We start from the raw sequence: 12,036 nt of genomic DNA on the forward strand, positions 1-12,036 counted from the left end.
CTGCTGTCATCATTTTGAAATTCTTGATAATTTATGCATAAGGGGCTACATGTTTGCATTTTGGGCCCTACAAATGATGGTGGCCACCCCTGTGTTGAGGTTGGGGAGTTAGGGTCTTGCTTGATTTTACAACCAAAAAAAGACAAGTCTCTGGGCTGAGTGCTCTGTGAAATACTTTCTCTGGTTTCTCAGAAACTGTTTCCTCTTTTCAACTCTCAATTGTGCCCTTGGGTTTGGCAGCTGGGTGTTCACTTGCTGCTCTCCTGTATCTCTGATGTTCATTTCCTGCTCACGTTAGGGGCTTTCACAACAGCAAATGGGGTTGTCCACCACCTGGCCCCAATCTCCTGTTCCCTCTCTGAACACGACCAGCTGACTTCTCTGACTTTCCACCCCAAGGCACCGCTTTGACCACTTAGAACCTTCTCTGTCCTGGAACATGACATTCTTCCCACCTCTGCACTTTTCCTTCTGCCTAGAATGCTCTTCCATCACTGCCACCCACTCTCCCTTTGGCTTTCATTCTTTTAGACTCAAGCCGATGTCACCTTCTGTCTTACGCCATCTAAGAGAACCTCAGGCAAAGTCATCACCCCCTCACTCTTGCTCCTACGGCTTTGCAGCCACAACGCTGCCCTAGCAGGTAGCAGTGTAGCACATGGAGTTCAGTCTTCTCTCCCATTTTCCCCCACTCACCTTAATCTAGATAAATCAGTTCTTGACTTGGAATACAAATCAGTCATTCTTTCTAGAAAGATCTCCTTGAGTGCTTGCACTTCCCTTGCTATAGCATAACGTAACTGGTGCCCTTCACTCAGGGTGATCTAAGTGCCTAGCAGAGTTTGGAGCACAACTGGCTCAAGAAATATTTGTTAAACTCAAGAATGAGCAAGTGAATGAAGGTGTGTGTGTATTGTCTTCTAGAGTGTAGGCTTTTAAACTATTTTTCTCTGCCCTTATTTCTTAACTCACTGATTGGCATGCACAAGGTGCTCAATAATGTTTGTTCAGCAAAAAATAAAAAATAAAAAAAATAAATCTGAAATGACCTATGTGATCATTGTGATTCCCCTCTTGAGGCCTGACACTAAGACTTGGACAGGTACCCTCAATGACTTCATCCCCAATTTGAGGTCTCGTTCTTCAGAGCAGGATGATGGTGACAGTATGGGAGTCTGAGCTGATGCTCAGGCCCAAGAAGATGAATTTTCTTTTATGTTGTAATAAATCTCACATTGTTGTCTAGAGAATGGCAGAAAGTAATGCTAAATTCATAAAAATGTAACTGTCTTGCCAAGTGCAGAGAATTATAACAAGCATCACAGGAGTGTTGGATCTTTGGAAAAACACTGGAAACCATCCTGAGAAAGAGTTACTGCCTTTCTTTAAGGGTGGGCCTGATCTGAGACACGGAGCTGTAATCCTGTCACCTCCCTGTCCTTGCTCTTGTCCACCTCCCATGATCTGGGCTCCCATTTTCACCTCCCACTGTGCAACTTCTTCCTTGAGAACCAGCAAGAAGGTATCTTTCTTTATGGGCATGTTCCCTCTCTGCTCCCTCTCTGTGGTGGGCATGTTCCTTCTTGTGGCCAGCCCCAACTCCGTTGTGAAGTTCCCTTCTCCCAAGAAACAGTAGGAGGAAGTTGGGCTCTTTCTCATCTCCTTGCCCATGTGCTTCTCTTCTCTGTACAGAATTCCCAAATGCAGAAGAAATCCCCTCTGCCAAAGGTGCTGAGCAAAGTACTTGAGGCTAAAAGTCTCATTCTTGGAGGACCAAGAAAAGAAATTCAGTGAATCTGAGCACTAAGGAGTGCTTGCTGTAAGCTAGGGATACTTGAGGAAATTATAGGAGATCCATTTGGGATCCATAAATCTAAGGGAGAACATTGTTTGAGTCAGAGCTGAGTGCCTTAAGAACAGACTAGGAAGCTTCATGAGGCAGTGTGCTACCTATCACCAGAAATGCCCATCTGTAGGCTGAATTTATCAGGGCTGACTGGATTCCTGCACCAGATACATTGAGGTCAGTTAGAGAACCTCTGTGGTTTCCCTTGACTTTCAAGCTTCTGCGATTTTATTATAGGGTTCTAACCCTATAATGCAGTTTATATTTCAAAATACTGTACTTAATTAGTTGTTTTTCTAAACTCCTTCTGAAGTAAATCAGCTTCATACAGTGGTAATTAGTTTACTGGTTAAAAACAATGGCAGGGTCTGAAACACACATATTTTTGTGCATGTGGCAAGGACACAAGAAAAGCTGGCTGTTATTATTCCTTTTCCAGAAATGAGATCTTTTCCAGAAATGAGATCTTCTAGTATCCCTGTGAGGACATAACAGTAACTTAATCAGGTTAATAAATAACGTGAAAATAGAGAAACATTTATTAATATGGAATATTAATGCTGGAGCCACATTAATCAGTCTTCAGACAATCAAACATGGGTTTCATATTAATTGACTTTCTTATAGTCGGAGTGAACCCAGAAGGCAAGATTATATTTAAGAAAGCAACCAGGGGCTTTTCCAAATCACAGTCAGTCCTCTTGTAGTGCTGGCCCTACAGGGCACACGGGCCAGGACGTCTGGTAGACCTGGCTGCATGTGGCAGTGCGCAGGGCACATACTGAAGGGACCATGACTTCTCTACCAGTAGAAATCAAAACGCAACTACAGCAGCTGAGCCAAACAGACTCTTATTCTGTCCCCAGAAGTCCAGGGCTAAGTAGGTGGTTCAAAGATGGTACAACTGTGTGAAGAAACCATCAGGGATGTACCCTTCTTTTAACTTCAGATCTGCCAACTTCGGCCTGTGGTTTTTGCCTTCAAGGTCCAAGATGGCTGCTCCTCCTCAGGCCTTTGGGTGCATTCTGGACAGAATGAAGAAGGAAGTGACCTAGAGGAAGGGATGGTGCCTAGTCTGGGAAATAAAAACTTTCCAGGAAAAAATTCCAGCTGCTGAAGCTTATAGTCTCATTGAATGAAACTGTGTTACATGTTCAGTCCTTGACAAACTGAAGCTACATGATAGAGACTGGAAAATGTAATTATTTCAGCTGGGCTGATCACTTCCCCAATGCAAACAGGTTTGGTTAGTGAAGAGGGTGGGTGGACATTGGGTAGGCAGCCAGTACCAACCACCAGCACGTGTTCGTCTCGAGCTCCTGGTGAGGCGGACACCCTCTTCCTTCTTTGTCCGGACTGGAGGGCCTCCACTGCAGATTCGGAGATATAGCAGGTGCTTCTTCCCGGAAGGCCTCCTGAGGACCTTATGCTGCTGCCCTTGCCTGTTGATGTTTAACTCCTCAGGTACCTTTATGAAATGTCTCTATTTTCAGGCCATGAGCCATAGTTGGCACACTTGCAACTTCGGTGTCCTCCAGGGGTTTCCTCAGAGTCATTGGCGCCATGCTTGAATATTCTCTGGTGCAACAGAGAAAAGACTGACCCTTGCAGTTGTGCTGTGACTTTTCCCCCACATTTCACCCCAGACCTACGCTAAATGGCCTTCTCCTGGACACTTGGTCTTGCCAACTGTTAACACTGAACAGACCATCCAGCACTCCTCACTGGAAAAGACCAATGCCTCAAGATTTGTTTAAGCTGAGGGGCAGGACCTGTCATTAGACAGGGTAAGATTGATGCCTCTCCTACCCTACTCCAGAGACTGCTGTCTGGCGGCACTTAGAAGGAGCAACCGAAAACAGAACCCCAACGTTTTAGAACTAACAGAGACAGAATGTCTAGCCCAACCTTCTCATGTTGCAAAGGAAGACACCAAGACTTGAGATTTAGAGCATCACCACAGGTGTGGTATGGCAGAGCTGAGGAAGGAAGATGGCTCAGAGAGGGGTAGAGGGCTCTGTCTCACCTTCTGATTAGGTCTGTGGTACATCATTATTTAAGTGCCTGCAAGCACGGGAATGACTCCATGATAATCAAGGCAGAAGTTATGAGAGGCGGTGTGGTATTGCAGCTGCTAGATCCAGTCCCCAATCTGCCATGCTTTATTTGGTGACACTTATCTATTCCTTAGTTTACTTACCTGTAAAATAAAAACAATGGTAGCGCACCTCATGAGGATTCAGGAAAGATAAATGGAGTTGGTAGATAGTACCTAGTACATCATAACATAGAAATGTTTGTTATCATTATGACTAGTTATCTCCTGTTTACAAGAGGTTCAATCCTTGAATCTTGCATGATGGCCAGTGCACATCTTGAAGGAGCACAACAAAGAGCCAATGGGGATATTAAGTTTTAAGTCAGGGTGCTTGGTTCTTCTTACCAACACTGAGGGATTTCATATCACAGATAACGGGATTATCTCTCAAGTAAGTCAGCATGGCATGAAATACATGATCTGCGATAGGAAATTCTTTTCTGATCCACTTTTATGAATAGCCTGAGTCTTTGCAGCTTGCTTTGCAGCCTTTAGTACATGTGCCTTCTTTGTTTCTTGTACTTTTTTTTAAAAAGTGAGCCTCACACACTAGTCTTTTGTACCAGCTGTATAAGGAGCAACTACCAGCAAAGATATATATGCATGGAATTCTTATACCAGATCAACTTTTTTTTTTTTAAGAACTCTTTAATTGGACAATGCTTTAATTCTCTCAACAATGTTATGGTAGTTGACCACATTTTGAAATTATCTTTGCCTTGTCTGCTACTTGAATGGCATGAAAAATTTCCCTCCACTTCCTTACTCTCTCCCAAGGGTCATTTTCCTTGCTCTTTTCTCTGCCCTGCCTGGCCTCTGACCCTGCCCAACTCTGCAGTTTCCATGGACTTCTGAATCTAATTAATGTCTTAGTGGCTATATAAGTGAATTATGAAGGCAGGAGGGATGTTAGAAACTTTGAGGAAGGTGCATTCCTTAGAGAAAACCTGGTTTTGTATAAAAAAATATACATATAAAGAATGCATGTAGAAAGTAGAATGTCAGTAAAACGTGAATTGCCAGTAACACCCTCACGTTCACTGTCAGGTGCCTGACAAGCAGATGCCATCTTAGAAACACCTATTTTGACATCTGGGCAATAAACAGCCTTTATGGAAGCTGGCTGAGGGGCAAATAGTCCAAATATGCCACCATTGCAGACTGGCCTCAGCCATGTGACAAAGGTACTGGCCCCCCATTCCTTTCCCTTCTTGTTTCCACCACCTTCACAACAGTTTGTGGGGAATACATGCTTGGGTGATCTCTGAAATGACCCTGGCTTCTAGGGCTGCAGAACATTCTCAAAATTCTCAGTACGTGGGCAGATGGTGTGGTTGGGGGCGTGGCAGGGGGAGGCGAGGCGGGGAGGAACCAGATCGCTGAAGTTCTCTGCCGGAGGATACTGTCAGAGAGCCCAAGGCAGAGAGGGTCCCTATGCCCCATGTTTCCATGGAAACATAGGAAGAGTGATGACAGCCAGCACAGCCACACCATCTGCTCGGGACCTGGTAAATGACGAAATAATAGAAACAGGCACCCCAATCCTAGGCTAGAACCCCTCTAAGATACCAGTGGGGAGGCAGAGGCCTGAAGACACTGGAGTTCCTAGGTGGATTAAACCCCAAGCTGTCCTGGGGGTTGACATATTAGCATGTAATTTGTAAGCAGAAAGCCTAGAGGGCTCATCCTGCAATCCGTTACAAACACCCAAGAAGCCTCTGAATGGAGAAGTGGACTGTACAGTGAGTCTGCAGCCTGGCTGGAGTGGGAAAGAAGGTGTAGTGACAAACCACACTGGGCTCCCATCACCTTCCAGCGAGACCACCTGCACAGCTGGCATTTGGCCGAGCATCTTTTTCTAGAGGAATGTTGGGATTACAAAAGGAAAATTCCCATCTGGTCACAAAGGCGACCTCTGAGTTGCCGCCATGTCTCCAGAACAAGGCATGAATAAGTAAAGCCGTGCAGGGTTGCTCTTCTCTCCATTCCAGGCCAAAGGGAGATCTTAATGGGACACCACAGATTTGCTCCTGGGTCTGCTCAGGGGGCTTCCAATTCCAGCTTTGGGGGATGTGAGTGGAGCCCTGGCCAAGTGCACTTGTGTGCCAGACTAGTAGAATTCAATCCTTAGTCCCTTCTGGTCCTAGATTTCACCTAAACAAACAGAAGTGACCTAGGATGCCAGCAGCTTCCCTCACCGAGCTGCCTCTACCATGGCTCTCTGGAGCTGGGTGGTTTCATTCAGTGTCTAGAATTGCGAGATATATCTCAGGAGAAAAGTCTCTTAAGTCTCAAAGTCGTTAATGTGCACAGACGCTACATCAGTTTTATAGGAAACACCCGTTCTTAAGTTACATTTTTATTTTAGGTAGTCTCTTACTCCTTGACAAAAATTCTCCTTTAGTTCTGGCATTCTAGTGCCAGGAATTCTACGTCCCCACCCAGCCCACCCCGTTTTTTCCCCTGTATTAAGGATTTAAATTTGACAACTAGATTAAGCACTTGTTTTTCTAAGGGTTCCTAAGGGATGGAGAATAATGGGACCATCTTAACAAACCAGATAATAACAACAATCATAAGATCTTTCTGTACAGGTTCCCATTAACTGTTTTACATTTTACTTGTAAATACTATTCAGATTTATTTCCATGACAACTTAGTAAAAATGGTGTGTACAACTATTATTTGGGTTTCTTCCAAAGGCCCTATTCTCCAACTAGACACTCTACACAAAAACATACACTGGAAATGAGTATTTATGCAACTTTGCCATGCCAGAGGCCCTCGAAAGAAAATAGTTTTTTCTGATGAAAAAAAATATATATAAATATCCACAGTGAAGTTGCTTTAGTTTCAAGTACAGTCAAATGTTAATGCAAGGCACTGTGTTTAAGTTCACACATAAATCTCCCCACTACTACGCGGCTTTTGAGGAGAGGCCTTTCATGCATCAGTGGCTCCACCAGCTCCATACCCCCCAGTACTTTCTCTTTCCCTTTCTGGGATCATCTATTTATCTTCAGCCTCCACGGTGAGGGCAAATCAGTATCGTCAGCTTCAAGCAGGGGATGGAATTCCCAGCAAACACCGTTCTGTTTGTTCTTCAGCAGCCCTCCTTTGTATAAACAGATGTGGTGGGAAAGGAAGGAGAGCCAAGTCTCTGCAAGGGGTGGGAGGTCTGCTTTCTGGAAGCTTCTCTGCGGCAGCTCCAAGCATAGGGACAGGATGCATTTCTTGCTCAGACCATGGAACTTGCAGTACTTCCAGAGAGGGGCTGTTCCCTCCTGTCCACTCTCCACCCCTTCCTTTGTTCCTGTGAATGCCTTCTGGATGGCTGGGGCATCTCACTTTTGCCAGAGCAAACATTTCCAGCAAAGCATGTGCTAAGGAGATATTAGGAAGACAGATATTTTTTCTTCACCTCAAATACACTGTGGACTGGAATTTGGGAAGACAGCCCTTCAACACCTGTACTTTTTCCTTTATTCAGAGGCTCTTTGTTCTCTGTAGCCTTGGTCTACCTTCAATTAATGAGGGAAGCTGACGGGAGTTGTCAGCTTTTAAAAGACCAACTCTGTTTTCTCAAACTATGTGGACGCTCACTTTACCTAAATGTCTTACATTTAGCACGTTAGTTACGGATGTGAATAAAGGAAGAACTGCTTCAGAGCTGGGGGAAGGAAGAGCGGATGAGTGTTTGGTAATCCAGCCCTATATAGGAGGCAATTCTCTCTGGTCTTTCTTCTATGCGTTCTCAGAACGAAGTTCTTTAATCCTCATTCACAGATCAAGGAGGTGAGGAGGGTGACTCCCAGGCTTCTGCCTTCTGCTCAGGGCTCTGGGTTTCTGGTGGCCTCAGTCAGTGGTTCTTCTTGAAAAATAACAAAGAGAGAGTACCAGAAGGCCTCTCCATGGCAGGGAGTGGGCGGTTCGGTACCAGTGGTGGGGCCTAATTACACTGCTCAGCACCGATCTCACCAGGAAACCTCTGGATTCCCGAGTGAGGCTGCGGGAAGCTGTGGCCAAGAGGATAGGAGGGTCGGAGAGAGAGGAAGGGGTCCCGGATTTAGGGAAACAGATCCAGATGTGGGCTTCTCAGCAATGTCTATAAAAGCCATGTAGGGGAAAACGTTCTTTACAATCAAGGAAGAATAATAAGGACTTGATTTTTACAGCCACAATGACACTCTAGCTGGCGATACGCCACTCTCCAGACTGGAGATGGGGCGGGAAGTTTGCAGTCTACACCCAGAGGCCTGCCCCCTTCCCTGTAAGAGATAAAAAGTGGGGAGCTTGGTTTACAGGGACTGGCCTGCTGGAGGGTGGTGGGACTCCTACTGCAGGCCACGCTGCAGGTCCTGCCAGAAGAGCTGTCCTCCCGCTTCCCCTTTATTTCCTTTAACTTACTGACTCCAGATATTTTAAACGGTTTGTTTACGGCGCTGTTGGAGGCGGCACAGTTAACTCTCACGGGCCTGGGGCGGCCCAGAATTTCCCAGCACCTAATCCAGGTCTGCAGCCTCCCTGCCTCGGGAGCGCCTGGCAGGGTCAAGTGGATCCTGGGCCCCAAAGAGGAGCATGCAGACCCGGAGGGGCGGGCGGCGGGAGGTGCGCGGGGCGGCCCACTCAGCATCACCGCCTGGCGCCGCTGCCTGGCCCTCCGCCCCGCTCGCAGGGCCGCCCCGGGTGACCCCGGGCCCCTGAGAGTCCGGCGGGCGGCTGGGGTGCGGGGAACCGGGCAGCGCGGCCTGCGGGCGCCGCGGGACCCCGAGGGGCGGTGCGGGGAGCGCAGGGGCGCGCGGCGCGGGGCTCAGGGTGCGCGCGCCTCGGCCTCGCCCGCGCACACGCGCCTCCCCGAGGAGAAAGAGGCGGCGGGCGGCGCGGAGCGCGGCGGCGGGGGCAGCGGGCCCGGCCGCCGCGGGGCGGGAAGGAGGAGGAGCAGGCGCGGCGGCGGCGCTGCGAGCTCGCGGGTCTCCCGAGTGTGCCTGCGCGCGAGCCGGCGAGCGGGTGAGTGCGGCCGCTGCCGCCCGGCCGGCCCGGCGTCGGGGGCGGGGGTTGCCGGGAGCCCGGCGGGGTTGGGGGTGGCGGACGGCGGCGCGGCCGGGAAGCACCTTGAGCGCTGCTTTTCGTTGCAGCGCGCGGGCGGCCCGAGCCTCGGCGGCGGCGGCGGCGGCGGCAGCAGCGGCAGCGGCGGCGGCAGCGGCAGCGGCAGCGGCGCTGACACCGACACATTCCCACCATGGACAGCTTCGACTTAGCCCTGCTCCAGGAATGGGACCTCGACTCGCTGTGGTGAGTCCCCGCGCCGGCCGCCAGGGCGGGCGGGAGCGACTAGGGGCGGCTGCGGCGGCCAGCGCCTCACCTGGGCCGGGGGTTGCGCCGTGGGGGTGGGGTGGGTCGGGGCGCCCGCCGCGCCGGCTTCTTGCTGCCTTCCCCCGGTGGATGTACTGCCGCCTTCCCGTCCTCTTGACCCCTTTCCTGTTCCCTCCCCCCGTGCGCCCGCCCCAGCCCAGGGGCCGATGATCTGGGGAGCCAGGGCCAGAGCGCAGCCTTGGTGAGAAAAAAGAACGGATTTCTAAAACGTGTCATTAGTGTCCGGGATCCACCCCTCGACCCTCTCCCCTCCCTTTCTCCCCTGCGCCCCCTCCTCTTCTCCGAGAGCCTCTGGTTCATGCCAGCGACCCCCTGGAGTTGGGGCTGCAGCGAAGTGCCCTTAGAGGATGCTCCAGCCGCTGTCTGTCGGCGCCGGGTCTTGGCGGCTGGTCCTTCCTGTCCCTCCCACCCACACCCACCCGAGACGGAAAGTGAGCACCAGGGCAGGGGGCGGGTGTTTCTCGGTGCGGGCATTCCAGAGGCCTTGGCTGGGGGAGACTCATTGCCTTCAGGTTCACGATTGCATTGGTCCTTTCTGCACACCTCCCACAGTTCCCCTTTTCTCCCCGCCCCCGCGCCCGGTGTGCATCCCTTTATGCCCAGCTCACAGCTCGCAACCTGGGGAGCCCCCCGGGTTCTGTGCTGGGGTTCTCACATTGAAAAGCTGCTGTAGGTAAATCGCCGCTAGAAGCAGTTTAATTCCAGTTGTGGGTGTTTTAAAAATCCCATTGGCTGCTTCAACATCCTTCTTATCTACCCCACTCCCGTCCCCCCCATCGCTTAAATGTTTCCAACCAACCCTTTCAGGTAGTAAAATTACTGCCTGCATATTCCTGGAGGAACTTGTGTTATGTTTAATATTTACGGGAATGAACATCTGCTGAAACAAGCATATTAACTGCACTCTGTTCTGCTTCTGGTAATCGCTTATTGTAGAGTGGGCTTTTTTTTTTTTTTGCTTTAATTCAGTAGAGTTCACATGTGTCTACAACCGCAAGTGGTGTGCACATGAATATGCAATGTACAGTTTTAAAGCTAAACTGCTTTATGATTTATAGTAGTGGAGATGATATGTGGATGTGTGTATATTTTCATTGATATAGGCTTCTAGTGAATTTTACCTTTCTAAAGCAAGGTTTATCAAACTAAACCGGACACAAAGCTAGTGTATTATTGAGCAGTTTCTTATAAAAGGTCTGATGATGAGTAAGTATGGCTTGCTCTGCATAATGCTGGTGCCTATAAAATACACAAAGATGGGCCCTAATGTAATAAAACTTTTATATATTACACTGGGAACTTCAAAGAGCCAGTGTAGAAAGAATATGAAACATGTTATTACTCTATAAAAGTTGCTAATTACTGTGTTGTTGCTCCTGGGGTTATTTCAGCCTTTCACTTACAGATACCTATTATTTTACAGGTTTATGTTTAGGAATCTTGGTTTCTGGCACAAATTCAATAGATTTCCTGGTAGAAACTGTGCTTTTAAAATGACTTTTGCTTTTAAAAGGCAGTTTTTCAGTCAAAGAGAAGAACTTACTATTTTGGCATATTTTTATGCTGCTTGCCTGTTTGCTGACTCAAATTGAAGCCCCCTTATGATTTTCACAAGTAATATTTTGAAGTTATTGGCCATAATCTATGGGCTTTTCCAGCACAGGGCCTGAGCCTTATTTTTTTCTTTGCATCCTTAGTTTCCAGGTGAGTTACCTGGAGCACAGTTCCACAACAAATGTCCTTTGAATTGACTCGAAATTTAAATTAGCTACTATAGTATACTTACATTTTTAAAAATGAAAAAAAAAGCATTTTTAAAAAGGTGCTGTACATGCAACCAGATTTTAATCAAACCATCAATTTATCTTTGGCTTATAAAAATGTGCAGGCTTTCTTGCTTATAATATATAGTAGGATAGTTTGGCTTGACTGAAGGAGCTATTCTAGTTTGCAGATAGAGAAATTACATTTTACAAAAGCTTATATATTTCTGATAAAGACAGACCAAACTCTTTGAGTATACATTTTAACATAGGCATTTTCTCAGTCATGGATGAATTTTCAGATAGTGTTTTCTAACCCAATTTTATGGTTTACTTTTAACCTTATAATTTTCTTTTAGTTTTTGGTTTACTCTATAAGCTTATGAGTGATCCAAAAAAACGAACATTTGTGTACTTTTTGAGTGTCAGAGGTTTTCATGTCCATTGTTTTCTTATTTGAATCTTATACCAGTCCTAGAGGTGGTAAGCAGTAGTAGTCCCATTTTATAGACAAGGAAATGGAGGCTTTGAACTGAAAAGTGGCTTTACTGAGACCGTAAAACAACAGCAGAATTTTTAACTAACATTTACTGGTAAATGCTTACCATTTACCAGACACTGTTTTAAACACATGACATGTTTTAACTATTCTAAGTACATTACATATTTTAGCTCATTTAACCCTCACAACAGCCATGGGAAGCAAGTACTATTGTTATTTCCATTTTACAGATTGGGAAATCGAGGCTGGGGAAGATCAGGTAACCTGCCCAAGGTTACACATCTAGAAGTGGAGGAGCTATATTTGAAGTAGGCATTAATTTCAAAGCTCAGTTTTTAAAATTCCAAATCCAGTTTATTTTCTACAGTACTATAGATGCTCCCAGTTTATGAGTGTCTTTGCCTTGCTCCCACTTCCCTACTCTTGCTTCAAACCAGAAATGGGAAATGGAATT

The 12,036-nt window shown here is 47.3% G+C and overlaps 1 protein-coding gene across 4 annotated transcripts in view; it reads left to right on the plus strand.

Moving 5' to 3' along the window:
• The first annotated feature begins 9,122 nt into the window (after positions 1–9,122).
• The window catches only part of AFF3 (ALF transcription elongation factor 3), a 461,951-nt gene continuing 459,037 nt past the window's right edge, over positions 9,123–12,036 (plus strand). For 2 of the 4 annotated variants that reach the window (XM_039867115.1, XM_039867119.1), the window contains exon 1: positions 9,129–9,236. In XM_039867115.1, the coding sequence (XP_039723049.1) occupies positions 9,184–9,236 (53 nt within the window). In that variant the 5' untranslated portion in view covers positions 9,129–9,183. Of the gene's footprint in view, positions 9,237–12,036 lie in introns of all 4 variants that reach the window. The other 2 variants (XM_039867117.1, XM_039867114.1) reach the window with 2 other exon arrangements.

The sequence above is a fragment of the Pteropus medius genome, unplaced genomic scaffold, assembly GCF_902729225.1.
Source record: "Pteropus medius unplaced genomic scaffold, Ma_sr-lr_union100, whole genome shotgun sequence".
In the NCBI taxonomy this organism is placed as follows: domain Eukaryota; kingdom Metazoa; phylum Chordata; class Mammalia; order Chiroptera; family Pteropodidae; genus Pteropus; species Pteropus medius.